Genomic DNA, 14,265 nt, shown 5'->3' with positions numbered 1-14,265 from the left:
AGTTGACCTGGCTGAGGCCTAGGTAATCCAAGCTACAGGAGGTGACTAGGCTACACGATACGATGACATTCGCAGGCCCTGATAATACAACAGCTAATCGCACAGCAGCTACAACGATCGCTAGTCCTTCATCGTGCTCTTCAACTTTCGCAGATGTACGGTCTCCAAGGTGTGAAAACGCAGCAGAATGCGGTCGAGATCACCGATCGTCGATCGATGAAGCTCAACTACGTCTGACGCCCTATGTCTTCTGGATCCTGATCGTTACTGGATCGTGACAGTACTGTCGGGCTCTGAACAAGCAAGTCAGCGCCTAGGTTATCTGACGTTCTAGGGCCTGTACTGAACGCCTCAAGGAGTCCGATCTGCGCCTCGAGGGCCCCAGGGAAGGGTATCGTTCTGGGACTACCACGAGGCGACAAGAGGCGCGCGGAAACCACAACGGGGGGGGGGGGCTGGACAGAAGGGGTAGATGGACTTACCGATGTAGTCGATGACGCTGCCCTGGTAGGACTGGAGTTGCTGCAGGTACGATTCTGGGATAGTTGCGGAGAAGCCCTGAGAGGAGGTGCCATGGGTCAGGGCAAGTGACGTCTCTGCGGACTGCAGCGGGTCATGCATACCTTGAGAAGAGTGTCGAAGTGGTTTCCGACCTCGCCACCTGCGTGAACAGATGCGATTATGAGCTGAGAGGTTACACCACGGTATCACGGGGCTACGCACCGTTCGCGTTTACCTCGTCCGCGTACTTCTTCACGTCGTCTTGGCTGACGCTGTCCTTGAAAACGACGATGTACCCTGGGTGGACAGATATCCGCGGAAGCTGTCAGTAGCGGGCATCTCAAGGCGCACGGGTGACGCAATCGGTCGAGTACTCACTGCCGGACATGATAGGATCGTGATGTGTGGGAGGTGGTGGTTGGTGTTTGAGGTGAGGAGACGAATCCCAGGGCGGCAGAGTATATATGCGGATGAAGGCCGGAATCCGGGTTAGAGGCCGGATAGAATGCAAAGGAGGTACCAAGCCAGGGACGGCTTCTACAAGAAGGGCGGTCTGATGAAAGGATCGGCTGAGCTCCGGCGCAGGCCGCAGCCCCCGCGCGGGTGGCGCAGTCGACGCGGGCGGCGGCACACGTGATCCAAAACGCGTAATTACGCGCCACCAGCGCGCGACGCGCGTAGTAGCGCCAGCGCGGTTCCGTCCCCGACGGTTTGCTGACTCCCTGCCGCCTTACGTTGTGCCGCATAGCTGATTCAATGTCACCAGTGCAAGGTTGAACTTCATCTACAACTGTGCATGAGACATTCACTTGGGTTGCTTTCGCTCAGTCACGCAAGACGTCTTATCCACAACAAGACTCCCTCGTTCACCACACTTGTCAGATTCTCAGACCATCACCACTGCAACGTCAAGAAGACTTCGCTCAACATGCGCATAACCCGCTCGGCCACTCGCATGTCTACTGCGGTGGACGCTAATGGCACCAAAGTGCCCGTCGAGGAGACCGTGACGGTGGTGCCCAAAACCAACGGCAAGAGGGCAGCAAATACAGAGCTTCACGAGCCTCCCAAAAGGGCTCGCGCTACCAATCCGTCATCAAACACTCCTGCGGAAGAAGAAGAGACAACAGCACCGGTCCCTCGTGCCCCCACGATACCTATCACCCCCAAACCCGCCGCAGATGGGGAAGAGCTTGTCCCGGCAGTACTCACCTTCTCGTTCGAGGTTGCGAAGAACCATCTCATTAGCGTGGACCCCCGGTTCGAAGAGATGTTCAAGAGGGTGTCATGCAAGCCTTTCGAACATCTTGAGAGAGTGGACCCCTTTCGGTGCGTGTACACTCCTGTAACATAGCCTAGACCTGATATATAGTCTCTACCAGGACACTATGTCATTCTATCTTGTGAGATCGTCATTCCGTCCCTTTCGCTGTTCTCGGCTGGGCTTTGCGTAAGGTTCGAGTTTCCTTTCAAACACGCTTGCGGCGGCTATAGGCCATAGGTCGGCGAAGTGTCTGGGCCTCTCTGTGGTCGAACCCCCGTCGGATTCGAGCACAGGATTGACGAGCCCTTCGCGTGCGTACCGGACAGCAATGAGGACGATGCTGGTTCATGAACTTGGCCAGAATCTTCGCGGCGTCTCTGTGCCATACTTGCCTCTTGCCTGGGACGCGTGCGGTCATTCAGCGGCGCCAGAATGCAGAACCCGGGAAGCGAGATCGTGACTAGTGCGCTTCGCTCTCAGGGAAGGCTGCTGGCGATTGAAAATCCTCCCCTGCGCAGGCATAGGTCGAGTTGTGGCAGAGCCGTCGAAAACGCGAATGTCCGGGGCCCAGGAGGGCAGGGAGAATTTACGAGTGAATATTCGTGGCGTCACGTTCTCTCCCATCTTCTCGACGCAGCTTCCGCCGCGTAACGCAGGAACAGTACCTGCGTTGCACTGTGCCAAGATGCACCGAGATAAGGTCGCATGTGCGTCTTGAGTGACAGTCATTCGTCCTTGCGTGTCCTTGACTCTTTTGCTGATTCATTCGCTCACGTCGCGCCTTCGCATGACGGGAGGTGTACTGACACTGTCATCCGTTGACCAGGGGGCAACAAATTTCTTGGAAAGCGGCGAGAGCGATCACACACAAATTCGTGCGCCTATTCGACCCATCAATCCCCGAAGACGTGTCGGAGAGCCAGTACGTGTCTCCTCGAGCTAGCCGGTGTGTTTGAAGCGCTGATTGCGCGGTCTTCGGTCAAAAGGTCCGACTTCTTCCCCTCGGCGCATCAAGTGATCGCCAAGGACGTAGCAACGCTCAGGACTGCTGGCCTGAGCGGTCGGAAGGCCGAGTACGGTGCGTCATTGGCATCTGTGGTGTAGGAAGGCAAGTCTGATGTTGACGTCTGACACACGCAGTCCTTGACCTCGCGGGCAAGTTTGCTGATGGGACCTTGTCGACGAGAAAGCTGCTCGAGGCCGACGACGAGGAGCTCCACAAGATGCTCACTGCAGTGCGGGGGATTGGGACAGTAAGCGTTCTTCTTGCGGCCGCCGAATATGAATGGTTGACTGAGGGCCGTTCACTTCACCGCAGTGGACCGGTATGTCTGCTAGTGGCGTAAATGCGACGGAAGCCTCTGAGCGCTGCTGTAGTTGACATGTTCGCCATGTTCTCTCTCCGCCGACCGGACATCCTCCCCGTTGGCATGTTTTATTTCTGAATGTCTTGAACAGGCATAGCCTGACTTTTATTGGAATGGTCAGGGGATCTGGGTGTCCAACGTGGTATGCTGCGGTGGTTCATATCCCTGCACTCGCCATCGCATGCGGTGTTCATCAGACAAGACAAGCTGAACGACCAGGATACCACGGATACTCAACTTACCGCAGACAGCGGGACCAGTCAAGAGATCAGCCAAAGTCAGAATGAAGTCAGAGCAACGACTGCCCACGCGTCCGCCCTCCCGGCAGCTCCGGACGCCCTCTCCCCTTCTGTTCAGAACAAAAAAGGGAAGGGGAAGGCCGCGAAGGAAGCGGCCGTAGAGGCCGATACGGGCATGGTTCTCCCCCCTGCATTCACGCCGTCGATCAACAAGACACTGAACATGCTCGGGAACCCGGACGAGGTCGGGATAGGATTCGAAGTCCCGCCTCTGCCGGAGGGTCTCACTGTGGCACAGATGAAGACTCGGTTGACCGGGAAGAACAAGATCAAGTATGTGTCCTTCGTCTAGAATGCCGACGACTTCGTGTTCCTGACAGGTTACACGTAGGGGGGCGCTGTTAACCCCAATGGAAATGGAGGCGCTCGCAGAGAGCTGGAGGCCGTACCGCAGCCTTGGTGCGTTTCCGTACCGTCCTGGAGTAGTCGTATGACGTGTTGATGACGGTCAAACCTTGGAACAGGAGTGTATTACATGTGGGCACTGTCGGAAGAGCCTAAGTGACCCTGTATTGTCGGAGTATTTATGCACTGCTCCGTGCTCGGCTATTATAGCTTTCGTCCCCGGACTCGAGTAAGCCGGCGGCGCGCTGTCAGAGGAGGATATTTGTGGGTCTGTGATACAGTGCCACGAACGGCGACGTCGAGAACGAACGATGTATGCAATGTTGCCTTTTATATAACGTAATGCGATCTGACGTACTGAGACGAGATCTGCGTTTGCGATTGCTGTGGCTAGACGCGCGCGCCCTTACCTTGTCCCGCCGTCTTCTTGTGTTTGTTCGTGGTCTTCCCGCAGCTCCATCTGGATTTCATCCCTAAGAGTTGAGCAGCGCAGACGTGTATGCGCTCATATGTCGTTATCTCGCCCACGATGATTTCCCAGGCGTGTTTTCCCGCGACAGTGACGGTGGCATTGACGCTTGTCGATGTTCTATCGACGGACCATCGAGGAGTATCCAGGCGATCGACAGTTCCCTCAACGGGCTGCCACGCTCAGCCTTTTCCCCGGGCGTGCAGAGCTGGGCCATCCGCGTGGATGAGATCAGCCACACGCACACGGACGCAATGGACACGCTGGAGCGGATAAACGTGTCGACAAGGAGTGTGATGTTGACAGCTAATGAAGGCGATCGGGCGGTGGCTCATGCTCTGCTTCTTGTCCTCGAGTGGCCGCTTCCCTGTTCGGACGTCATTCGTCCCCTTGGTTCGAATAAATACCCGTCACACAGTGTTCAGGTTCTGCCCTTGTCGTCCACCCCCATCCTCTATCCTCCCTGTGCCACCTTCCCCGCTCCCTCGCCATGCTGAATACGGGCAGCACCACCCTCGCCCGCATCCTCCCAGTCTCGACTCCTTTGTTTGGCGCGTTTTCCCCGTCGTCGGACTCCGGAGATATGTCCTCGGACGATGGAGACAGTTTGCACACTCCCCTCACAGAGCACCACGACCATCGCCTACATTCCTGCGATATCTGCGAACAAGCCCATTTCTCGCGGGAAGCGTACCATCCCTGCGACACCGATCGAATGGCGGACTCGTACTTTGACATTCGGAAGGTCCGCTATAGCCCCAGACCGCACCAGGATCGTTCGTCCTACCGCGCTTCTGCAACCGACGCAGAACATTCTCACGACTCCATCTTCTCCGACCTCTCGCCTTCTCGCCCTCTCAGCATTCCAGACGGGTCGCGGGAAACGACGTGCTTCCCATCGCCCACATATTCTTCTCGTGCCCTAGACCCGACTGCGTCACCCTTTACCCCGACGCGCCAGACACTCCGTCCAAATTCGCCCGCGTTTTCCACATCCCCGTATCTTCTCCCCGACGCTTCTCCGTCGGGCGGCAGACTATCGTCCCTTCCTTCCCTGACATTGTCCAATATCGGCTGCGACGATTCGGACGATCCTCCATCGCTTCTTCTCTCGCCCGCACGTGTGCACGACGATAGCGCCCCATCCTTCCCTGCGGAAGATTACCTGAATGAGGACTCGGTGCTCTGCAAGGGGCGCCTGTACTCTTCACGGTTCCACCCGGAGCACGTTCTCAACCCCTTTTTCGTGCAGCACTATCACCTCCAGGACGAGCTGGGCGCCGGAGGCTATGGCTTTGTCATGACGGCGCGCCATCGTATAGAGGGCCATGAGGTCGCAGTGAAGTTCATAATCAAGGAGAAGGTGCCAGAGCACGCGTGGTGGGAGGACGACGTGTTTGGGCGCGTCCCCACGGAGGTCATGCTCCTCAGCCTCGTGAACCACGAGAACATCGTCAAGTGCCTAGACCTGTTCGAGGACGAGGTCTACTTCTACCTGGTGGGTGATCCGCGACATGTGCCCACGATTGGAAACCTAATCCCTCCCCACGATTACAGGTGCAGGAGCTCCACGGTACCCCGTGGGTCTCCAAGAAGCAGAAGAAGGGGAAGCAGACGTCCGCCCCTGGGAAGCTTGCTGTACCGACCCCTGTGACGACGCCGCTGCTGTCTCCATCCGCTTCTATTGCGTCGATGCTTGACTCGGAGGGGCCGCGTACACCACCGCAGTTGTCGGGCAACTGTCAGCTTCCGCTCGGGAAGCCCGTCGGCGCGGACGTCCAGAATGGTTTCGGCGAGGAATTGCTTAAGCTCCCTCAGGACGCTCCTCCTAAGTTCACGCGCCGTGCCTCTCATGACCTTTTCGAGTGCATTGAGCAGAGCAAGCACAAGCGGTTGTCAGAGAATCAGGCGCGCTACGTCTTCGCACAAGTCGTCGAGGCGGTGTACTATCTCGACAGCCAAGGTATCACTCATTGCGACATCAAGGACGAAAACCTTGTGGTCGACTCTGACTTGCGGGTACGTAACGTTGTGCGACGTGAATGTGTCAAGCTCCGCTCACGCCGACGTGATCTAGGTCAAGCTCATCGATTTCGGCAGCGCAGTTGTCGCAGATCCCACGAAACCTCGTCCAACATACCACTTATTCTTCGGAACAACAGCCTATGCATCCTCGGAGATCCTCTGCAAGCAGCCGTATAAGGCGCCTCCTGCAGAGATCTGGACGCTCGGAGTCCTCCTCTCTTACCTTCTCACCGGCCACTCTCCTTTCCCGACCGAGCAGGACGCGAAGGAAGGTCGCGTCGTCGTCCGGGAGCCAAAATCGGGTCGTATCAGCAAGTCCGCGATTTCTCTCATGCATAGGTGCCTGGAGAAGGACCCCCATGTTCGTGCGGATATACTCGAAGTACGGAACCATCCCTGGTTACAGGGTGCGCTCGAGAGTCGCGGATGCGATTGAGCGTTCGTAAGCACATCAGCCGTCATCGACGCATGGACGCTCCATTCGCACTATCACGGCCTTTATGACGTCTTGCGACGAGTTTATGATCTGCGTCCGCTCTGGCGGCGGCGCAAGGACATGGAACGGACTTGGACATATTCTTATTCCTTTTGTTTTTGTCTTCTCTTCCATCCTACGCCGCGATTCTGATATGCAATCTCGCTCTCCGCTACATACCGTCCCTATCACCACATTCCTTATGTTACACACCATACCCATGCAGTCATCCCGTACAAGCGCTTCTCTACCGCATCATCTCCATCTTGCATATCACACAGTCATTCGTCATGCGGTCGCCCGCATACATAGCGTAGCATTATGATACCACTCATAAGTTCGCCCCAATCCCACCCTTTAAGTTTTGTAGATCGTAGCCGTACACTAATCCTTGTGAAGCTGCAAGCTTAATATGTTCCATTACGTCGTTAGCTTTTAGGTTCCATCACTACCAAAGCACCCATGTAACAACTTCGAGCATGTAGTTCAGGCGACCAGATGAATGAGTAGAGGTTGTGTTGACAGGCAGAGTCCCAAATATAATGAATTTGAGAAAACGGCTGCAGGGCTCGAACGTATTGGGAGACGCCCGGAGGATTCCGGCACAGGGTTGCTCCGTGTCAGCCAATCATAATGCGCGCTTAGCAAACACTTCCGCTCATCGTCACTGACGGTGAGCTCAGCTTGAGCCTTTCCGTCCCGCCATCACCATGTCGCTCTCTCATTTCCACTCAGCGCGTACGTTTGCACCATCTTTTCCCTCTTCTAGGTATGTTGCTCACTGTTCCCTCTGCACAGTTGCGAACGCTGGTCGGCGAGCAGCTCTGCGACCCCAAGTTGGTGTCTACGGTAAGTTGGCACATATCCTGCATCGCTGTATGTGCTTACAAATTGTACCACTCTCGCTCAGCTGCACGCCAGCTTCACTCATCACAACGTGCCTCTTCGCCCTCTACGATACCTACGGACTCTACCAATCCGGCTGAGCCTATCACCCAAATTGCGAAGCGCGGCTCGAACCAGCTGAGCTTGGAGACTCCCTCGAACAAGGCGGAGTATGTCCTCTCGACGCTGGACAAGATCGCGAACTGGGCACGACAGGGTTCCATGTGGCCCATGACGTTCGGTGCGCACCCGCGTTCGTCCTTCCACGCCATCTCAGAAAGGCTCACTTCCGTTTTGTCCCCCCTATTGCCTCGAACCCTATTGCTTCCCGTGTTCGCGGCGCCCAGGTCTTGCGTGCTGCGCCGTAGAGATGATGCACATGGCCGCGGCGCGGTACGACCAGGACCGTCTGGGCGTCGTGTTCCGTGCGAGTCCTAGGCAGTCCGACATCATGATTGTCGCGGGCACGCTGACGAACAAGATGGCCCCCGCGCTTCGCAAGGTTTACGACCAGATGCCCGAGCCTCGTGAGTCTCTTCGTTCATACCTCATCAGACGTCGGAATTCGTGTCTTCTGCCTTCGAAAGATTCGAGGCGCACTGAGCCCGCTCCTGGAGATGGCGAGCAGAGGATCCCCACCTTGCGAGGAGGGTGTTGTTCGGTGACATTGGTTCGCCGCATCTCATCTTCAGTTCGTAGACGCAGAAAGGCGGGGGTAATGAAACGTGTCTTCCCAGCATAGCATGGAAGGCTGGTTCATTACGCCATTGGCCATCCAGTTCAGTGAGGAAGGCCTGCTTGGTCACGAGTCCGACGTCCGGAAGAGGCCTGCGCTACCATACCTTGTCAGTTACTGATTAGTGTACACAGGATGGGTGATCTCCATGGGCTCATGTGCGAACGGTGGCGGTTACTACCACTACTCATACTCAGTTGTTCGCGGATGCGACCGTACGTGTTTCATTGATTATGAATGTCGTGTCTGTTGAGATATTCATGCGCGGCCCACAGGTATCGTCCCGGTCGATATCTACGTCCCCGGTTGCCCCCCGACAGCCGAGGCCTTGCTCTACGGCATGCTCCAGCTCCAGCGCAAGATGCGGCGGAGCAGGAAGGGCGTCCTCTGGTGGGTTTCACGTGCATTAAGATTGTTCCGTCCGAAGTTGCTGACCTCGAATTACTCCAGGTATCGGAAGTAGTTTAGCCCATGGATAGACTAGTTTATCAGGGACCATTCTTACTACTATTTCCTATTGAGTTGCAGAATGAACGATATTCGAGCCCTGTCGTTTGCTGTCGGCAAGACGTGGCGTGAGACGCATGAGCTGATATATGTACCGGCTGGATGAATCAATGTGTGATTCGAACATGAGGACCCGGAGATTGTGGGGTTGTTTGAGACCGGAGCTCCCTATTAGATCTAGCCAAGAGGGCGTGGCACTTGGTCGCCTAATAAGGAATGCGGGGGGTTGCCGAACGACCGACACTGGCCCTCGCCGTCGTCCTCGCTGCTTCTGCCCTTGCCTTCAGCATCTCTCTCGTTCACCTGCTCGGCGACACTACACTTGCGCACCTGCTCACGGTCCCGGTAGAGCAGCGAGCGAAGTGCTTAGTAGTGCGCTTGTTCTTTGTCGCTCATCAACGTAATATTCTCCTTCGGGCTGTGTTCCCCGCCTCGTGCTCACCCATCAACGCCCTTCAACCGTCGCATTTTCCTCGTTTTCGCATTTGAGTGCGTCGTTTCCTAGGTCCCCCCCCCCGTCATGGCGACCGCCGTGCACCTTCCCCCACCAGAGACTGCTGGCTCCCCACTCAACGAGGTTCACTCCCATTCGCAATCGAACAGCTACTCTTCGAAACGGCTTACACTGACGGACTTCGACCTACGTGACGATCGCTATCCAAGTCTCCCTTCTGTCAAACCATCAGCCATCTCCTCTTGCCCCGAGTCCAGCGGCGTCGATCCCGCACTTGACGCGGGCATGACAGCAGCACTCCGCGCCAGTTACGACAAGACACACAGGCCCGATACCTCAACCTCCGCGAAATCATGGATCGGTGAGAACATCACCCAGGAGCCTGCTCACTGGGATCCGGCGCAAGAGGATCCTACAGCTGCCGTCCTCGAGGTGCAGTCTCAGTTGCCCAACGCCAGGGAGTCTCCACGAACTGCCGGGAACTCTGCTGTCGACCCGTACCTCGTAGACGAACCGGCCACGAACGACGCTGCACCTGGCGATCCTGCACTTGCAGCCTCGGTCCCCCTTCCCCAGTCGCCTGATATGGGACAGCGGATGTCGCTTCCTAGACCATCAGGTGACCAGTACAATGTCGCTGCACACACCCCTTCCCACCACACTACCAACCTACCGTTCCCTCCCGGTGCCAGTCTCGGTGGTCCGTTTCTATCCCCTGGAGCGACTTCTTCGCCCCGCCACCCTTCGCTCCCGGGTGCTGGCAACGGCGCTAGCTTGAACGCCGCCCCAATGGCACCTATTGTACCACTTTCTGCTGGCCCTACCTACAATCCCTCCACGATGCAGATTCCTATCTCCCCTAAACCTCGGGCATATGCGCAACATCCGACGTATATCACACCCTCTCCGGCTCCTGCAATGCAGCCCTCCTTCTCGCCCCCGCAAGTGCCGAAAGAGGAGGTTTGCGTGGAGTGCGCCATGCGGGACCAAGATATGGCGGACGTGGATGTCACGAGTCCCGGGGTGTGGGATCGAGAAAGCGACGTTCTTTATGAGGAGTTGTGCCGGCGTGAAGAGGAAGAGGAGGCGTCGGGTGGTGCGTCCTCGGATAACCATTCACGACCGCGAGCGAAGGGCGGGAGGTTGACAGAGGAGAATCTCAGGTTCTGGCTGAGCATCGTGCGTCGTGTTCCATCATCGCCTTGAGAGCTGTCGACTGATGTTCGTTTAGAACCCCAAGGAACCGTCGTCCCGCCAGCAAACCCTCGACCAATACGTCAAGTCGCAACGGCAGCTCCTAGAGGCAGACGCCCTGGCCCGTGCACAGGCGCTGCGCGAGTCTCGGCTGCTTGACGAGAAGATGCGCGATACCTTCTCTCAACTCCGACGATCAGCGTATGAGCTCGGTAATAGCTCAAGTCCAGCGGACGATTATGGCGCGCTGCGTATCAAGACCCCGCGCGCAGGTTCCATTCCTTCCGCCTCTCCAGCCCAAGGCCATTCCCGTGAGGTTACGCTCCTGGAAAATGGCATGATCATCGAACATGTCGACCTTCGGAAAGAGGAGAAGGAAGAGCGGGATAAAAGGCGCAAAGAGGAAAGGCGCGAGAAGAGCCGTGCGCGCAAGTCTTCTCGGAGTTCCCGCTCTGCCGCGGATGTTGCATCGGTTTACTCCGCGCCCCTCGCCAGCCCGTTGCCACACGTGGACAGCGGATTTTTCTCTAATCATCGCGATTCGCGGTACTCTCAGACCTTCTCCCTTCGGCCTAATAGTGTCCTCGCCGTTGGTGGGGAACGCCCGCAGACGCTGCTTCGTGCTCAGTCGCAAGCGTCGTTCTCCGAGGTGCAGAGTGTCGCCTCCTCTCCGAGGCGGTCCCGGTTCTTTGGCTTCAAGAACCTCAGTGCTGCCTGGCACAGTCGGGATAGTATGGCCCCTACCACGGGTAGCATGATGGATATGCAGTGCGTGCGACGCCTTCTATCATGGCTACCTCAGCTCATAGTGACCTATTCTATATAGCGTCGCTTTGCAACAAGAGCGGCAGTACTTTGCTGCGCATCCTTCGGCGATCGACCTTAGCAGTAACGCTCCGACTTTACGGGCTTCCCAGTCTTGGCCTCGGGCGGTGACCTCGCCAGAGCCGGTCGGTTCGACGGCGCCAGCGTCCACCAAGAAGAAGAATGGCCTCAAGAAGATATGGAAGCTGGTTACAGGAAGTTCCAAATCCGCGTCAAAGGGTGTCAGTCAATCACGATCCGTGGATAGACACGAGGATGACGCGCCGCTGGCACCACCTCCGCCGCTATCATATCTTGTTGACCGTGAAGGTGCTGGAAGACGGCACGTCTCCACACCTTCCTTGCTATCGTCTGTTTCGCCCAATCAGTTCTCGCAATGGGCTTCTTCGCCGCCAACGGCTCCTTCCAGTGCTCTGCCTTCTCCGACATCGTCGCGTTACCCCGTTCCGGATAGAGAGCCAGGCGGTGAGCACCTCAAGGACCAACCTATACCAGAGATGGTTGTTCCGGAACACCGCATATCGACATTCGAGCTCGGTCCATCTAACGACGGGACGCCAAATGAGGTTGAGCCGCGGGGCCGGACCACACGCAGCTCGTCACGCACGCTGTCCAGTCTTGGACCTCATGCGCCCGGTGTGTCGACCCCCGCTGCTCGGCCCCAGTCAGCCGTCATTATGCGGCGCGACAAGTCCCTCCCTCCTCTTCCAGGGGATGTTAGGGTTGATTTCCCTTCTCATCCTGTCCCCGAGAGCCGTCCGCAGACGATGTATGACCTCCTCCAGACTCCATCCGGTCCTACAAGCCGCGGTCTACTTCCCCCTCAGGCGCCGTTCCGTACCCCTGAGGTAAGACGGCAATCGTTTGGTGGTATGGCCTCAACGCCTCACCCTGCTGTGCAGAGTCTGCCTCTCCGGAATCCATACGCACGGGCTCCACTCAACGTTCCTCCCTACCTCACCGAGGAGAAATACGCTGAATTTGGCGCGTCAAGTCCGGCGTTGAACCAGTGGGGTCCTTCGGCAGACAGCAAGCGGTCGCTGACGACACCCGCGAAGCCAAAGCAGCGGCGCAGTAGGTTCGGCCTCGCATCACTCTTTGGGAAGAAATCTGGGGAGACGGAGCGGCCGGAGTCGGCAATGTTCACGAGCGGCCTGCCTAACGGCTCCATGGACCCGCTCGACTACAATCCGTACCGGTCGTCTGTGTCTGACCAGCGGGACGACCCCAGTATGCACGGCGTGGGTATGAGTGGTCCCGGGTCTTCCCACAGCAGCATGCCGAGGATGTCTGTTGTGTCGAAGAACATCGCTGAGCTGGTGGACCAGGACCCGGAATTTGTTGCGTATCGCTACCCATCCAGTGACCAGCGTCTAGAGGTTATGCGGTAGTCATTCTCGCACATCTTAGTTTGGTTCAGGTCCTTGGATTGGAATTCCACTATCGCCTGTGGTTGTATCGACCCGAATACCTTGCAATGCCCATACTCCCCTTCTAATGGTTTAAAACAGGGCCCCCCTCGGCCTTAGCTCATTTGCATCGTACTACTCACCCTCATTGTACGTATCTCACCATCGACCATTCGCTTCCTCCATGCCATACCGTGATCGCAAGCGTGCTGTTCACTAGACACTAATCCTTGGCATTGGTCCACTCGCTCTTCAATCACTCCATTCATCTCACCCGCATCTTCGCACGTCTCCCTACTCTGCTCAGCTATTGCTCGACTCCGAGTTACCCGTCGCTCACTGCTCCTGTACCTTTTGTCCGCCTCCTGTCGTCCGCACTCATTGCCTTCGTGTTGCATCGCTTTCGTCCCACTACCCACGACGTCAGCCGACGGACGCTCTCTCTTTTCACATCACCACTGCCTCGCATTACACGCCACGCCGCCCGCATATCGCACGGCATCTTTTGAATCTCTCCCACATCCATCTCCCTCGTTTCCTATGTAATCGTTGCCACCTGACCTGTCGCCGTTTATCTCTATTACACTATCGATGGTCGGTGTACGTGTACATCAATCAGAGCATTCTTAATTTGCCGCGTTTGTCGTCTCCTTTCTAATGTAGGCTGGGGTGTTTGGTGACCTCGTGGGCGAGATATTTAGGGCCTGTTCGGCAAAGAGTTGGAGTTAGAGTTACCGGCATTTCATGCCCAAATATAGTAATAATATCTCGGTTTTCGATTTCGAGAGAACTCGAGTTACTCGGGCGAGTGCATGCGTTCGGATGCCTCCCAGCAACTCCGGGCGGTTGTTATCAGCTCACGTCGTAATTTGTCTTGAGGCTCTACCCTTTTGGCAGCCTGCTTGATTCTCTCTGTATAGAGTATTGGGATGGCTATGATGACCGGTGTAGAATGTGATCAGACATCTGAGGCCATCCTACTTGAGGGATTAGAGCAGGCTACTACCAAGGCCTGCCCAGCCAAAATAATGACAGTTACTGCTATTATAGCCTGTCTTCGGCGCTCTATATGAGCCCGATGGATTGCTTGGTAAATTTTGACAGCTGCTCTTGTGTAGACCACGGTGAAGCAGGGATGAAGCAGAGCCCATCTGATAAGCCATAGCTATTGGTATACTAGATACATGTACGAGTTCAGGGCGCTTGTCTCCTCCGGATTTCACGGATACTCCGCTCCTGTAACTCTAACTCGCGCAGAAATTCTCGGAAGTGCCGCCACGTGACAAAATGCCGGTGACTCGTAACTCCAACTCTTTGCCGAACAGGCCCTAAGGATTTACGGCTCTACGGACGTCCGTAGATTTCTAGGCGGGGTTTGAAACAGTCTGTGGATCTTGGGCGCTAAACAGGCGGCATGTTCTGCTCATCATCAGCACGTGACTGGAGTGGCTTATGTCATGTCTGTATTTGGCATGCAGTTCGCTTTGTCATGATGGCTCCTTCCTTTCTC

General features: G+C 56.4%; 6 protein-coding genes across 6 annotated transcripts; 5 read left to right on the top strand and 1 right to left on the bottom strand.

Annotated features, from left to right (window-relative positions):
* Positions 1 to 264: 264 nt before the first annotated feature.
* On the bottom strand, positions 265 to 889 carry DICSQDRAFT_166307 (uncharacterized protein; the record flags this gene model as incomplete). The annotated part of the gene is made up of 5 exons (XM_007361832.1): positions 265 to 293; positions 483 to 558; positions 624 to 661; positions 724 to 798; positions 880 to 889. The coding sequence occupies 5 exons, from the start codon at positions 887 to 889 to the stop codon at positions 265 to 267; spliced, it is 228 nt and encodes a 75-aa protein (XP_007361894.1).
* A 500-nt stretch (positions 890 to 1,389) lies between these two features.
* Positions 1,390 to 4,130, top strand: DICSQDRAFT_159443 (uncharacterized protein). The gene is made up of 11 exons (XM_007361831.1): positions 1,390 to 1,830; positions 2,188 to 2,228; positions 2,284 to 2,472; positions 2,615 to 2,711; positions 2,752 to 2,843; positions 2,906 to 3,018; positions 3,084 to 3,090; positions 3,143 to 3,193; positions 3,254 to 3,704; positions 3,763 to 3,830; positions 3,896 to 4,130. Exons 1-11 carry the CDS (start codon positions 1,430 to 1,432, stop codon positions 3,934 to 3,936), a joined length of 1,551 nt encoding a protein of 516 aa, XP_007361893.1. The 5' UTR covers positions 1,390 to 1,429; the 3' UTR covers positions 3,937 to 4,130.
* A 59-nt stretch (positions 4,131 to 4,189) lies between these two features.
* Positions 4,190 to 4,874, top strand: DICSQDRAFT_152503 (uncharacterized protein; the record flags this gene model as incomplete). The annotated part of the gene is made up of 1 exon (XM_007361830.1): positions 4,190 to 4,874. A coding segment is annotated over exon 1 (318 nt), but the record flags the coding sequence as incomplete, so codon positions are not given.
* A 308-nt stretch (positions 4,875 to 5,182) lies between these two features.
* Positions 5,183 to 7,097, top strand: DICSQDRAFT_79252 (kinase-like protein). Its single transcript, XM_007361829.1, has 3 exons — positions 5,183 to 5,743; positions 5,803 to 6,264; positions 6,323 to 7,097. The coding sequence occupies exons 1-3, from the start codon at positions 5,546 to 5,548 to the stop codon at positions 6,704 to 6,706; spliced, it is 1,044 nt and encodes a 347-aa protein (XP_007361891.1). The 5' UTR covers positions 5,183 to 5,545; the 3' UTR covers positions 6,707 to 7,097.
* Positions 7,098 to 7,423: 326 nt separating this feature from the next.
* DICSQDRAFT_79251 (NADH-ubiquinone oxidoreductase 20 kDa subunit) lies at positions 7,424 to 8,939 on the top strand. Its single transcript, XM_007361828.1, has 7 exons — positions 7,424 to 7,483; positions 7,544 to 7,594; positions 7,656 to 7,871; positions 7,978 to 8,157; positions 8,501 to 8,581; positions 8,642 to 8,756; positions 8,817 to 8,939. The coding sequence occupies exons 1-7, from the start codon at positions 7,456 to 7,458 to the stop codon at positions 8,827 to 8,829; spliced, it is 684 nt and encodes a 227-aa protein (XP_007361890.1). The 5' UTR covers positions 7,424 to 7,455; the 3' UTR covers positions 8,830 to 8,939.
* A 215-nt stretch (positions 8,940 to 9,154) lies between these two features.
* Positions 9,155 to 13,263, top strand: DICSQDRAFT_132813 (uncharacterized protein). Its single transcript, XM_007361827.1, has 3 exons — positions 9,155 to 10,506; positions 10,559 to 11,289; positions 11,348 to 13,263. Exons 1-3 carry the CDS (start codon positions 9,394 to 9,396, stop codon positions 12,735 to 12,737), a joined length of 3,234 nt encoding a protein of 1,077 aa, XP_007361889.1. The 5' UTR covers positions 9,155 to 9,393; the 3' UTR covers positions 12,738 to 13,263.
* Positions 13,264 to 14,265: the final 1,002 nt, after the last annotated feature.

The sequence above is a fragment of the Dichomitus squalens genome (assembly GCF_000275845.1).
Source record: "Dichomitus squalens LYAD-421 SS1 unplaced genomic scaffold DICSQscaffold_3, whole genome shotgun sequence".
In the NCBI taxonomy this organism is placed as follows: Eukaryota; Fungi; Basidiomycota; class Agaricomycetes; order Polyporales; family Polyporaceae; genus Dichomitus; species Dichomitus squalens.
Note: the sequence above shows the minus strand (reverse complement) of the source record. Positions and strands in the feature narration are given on the sequence as shown.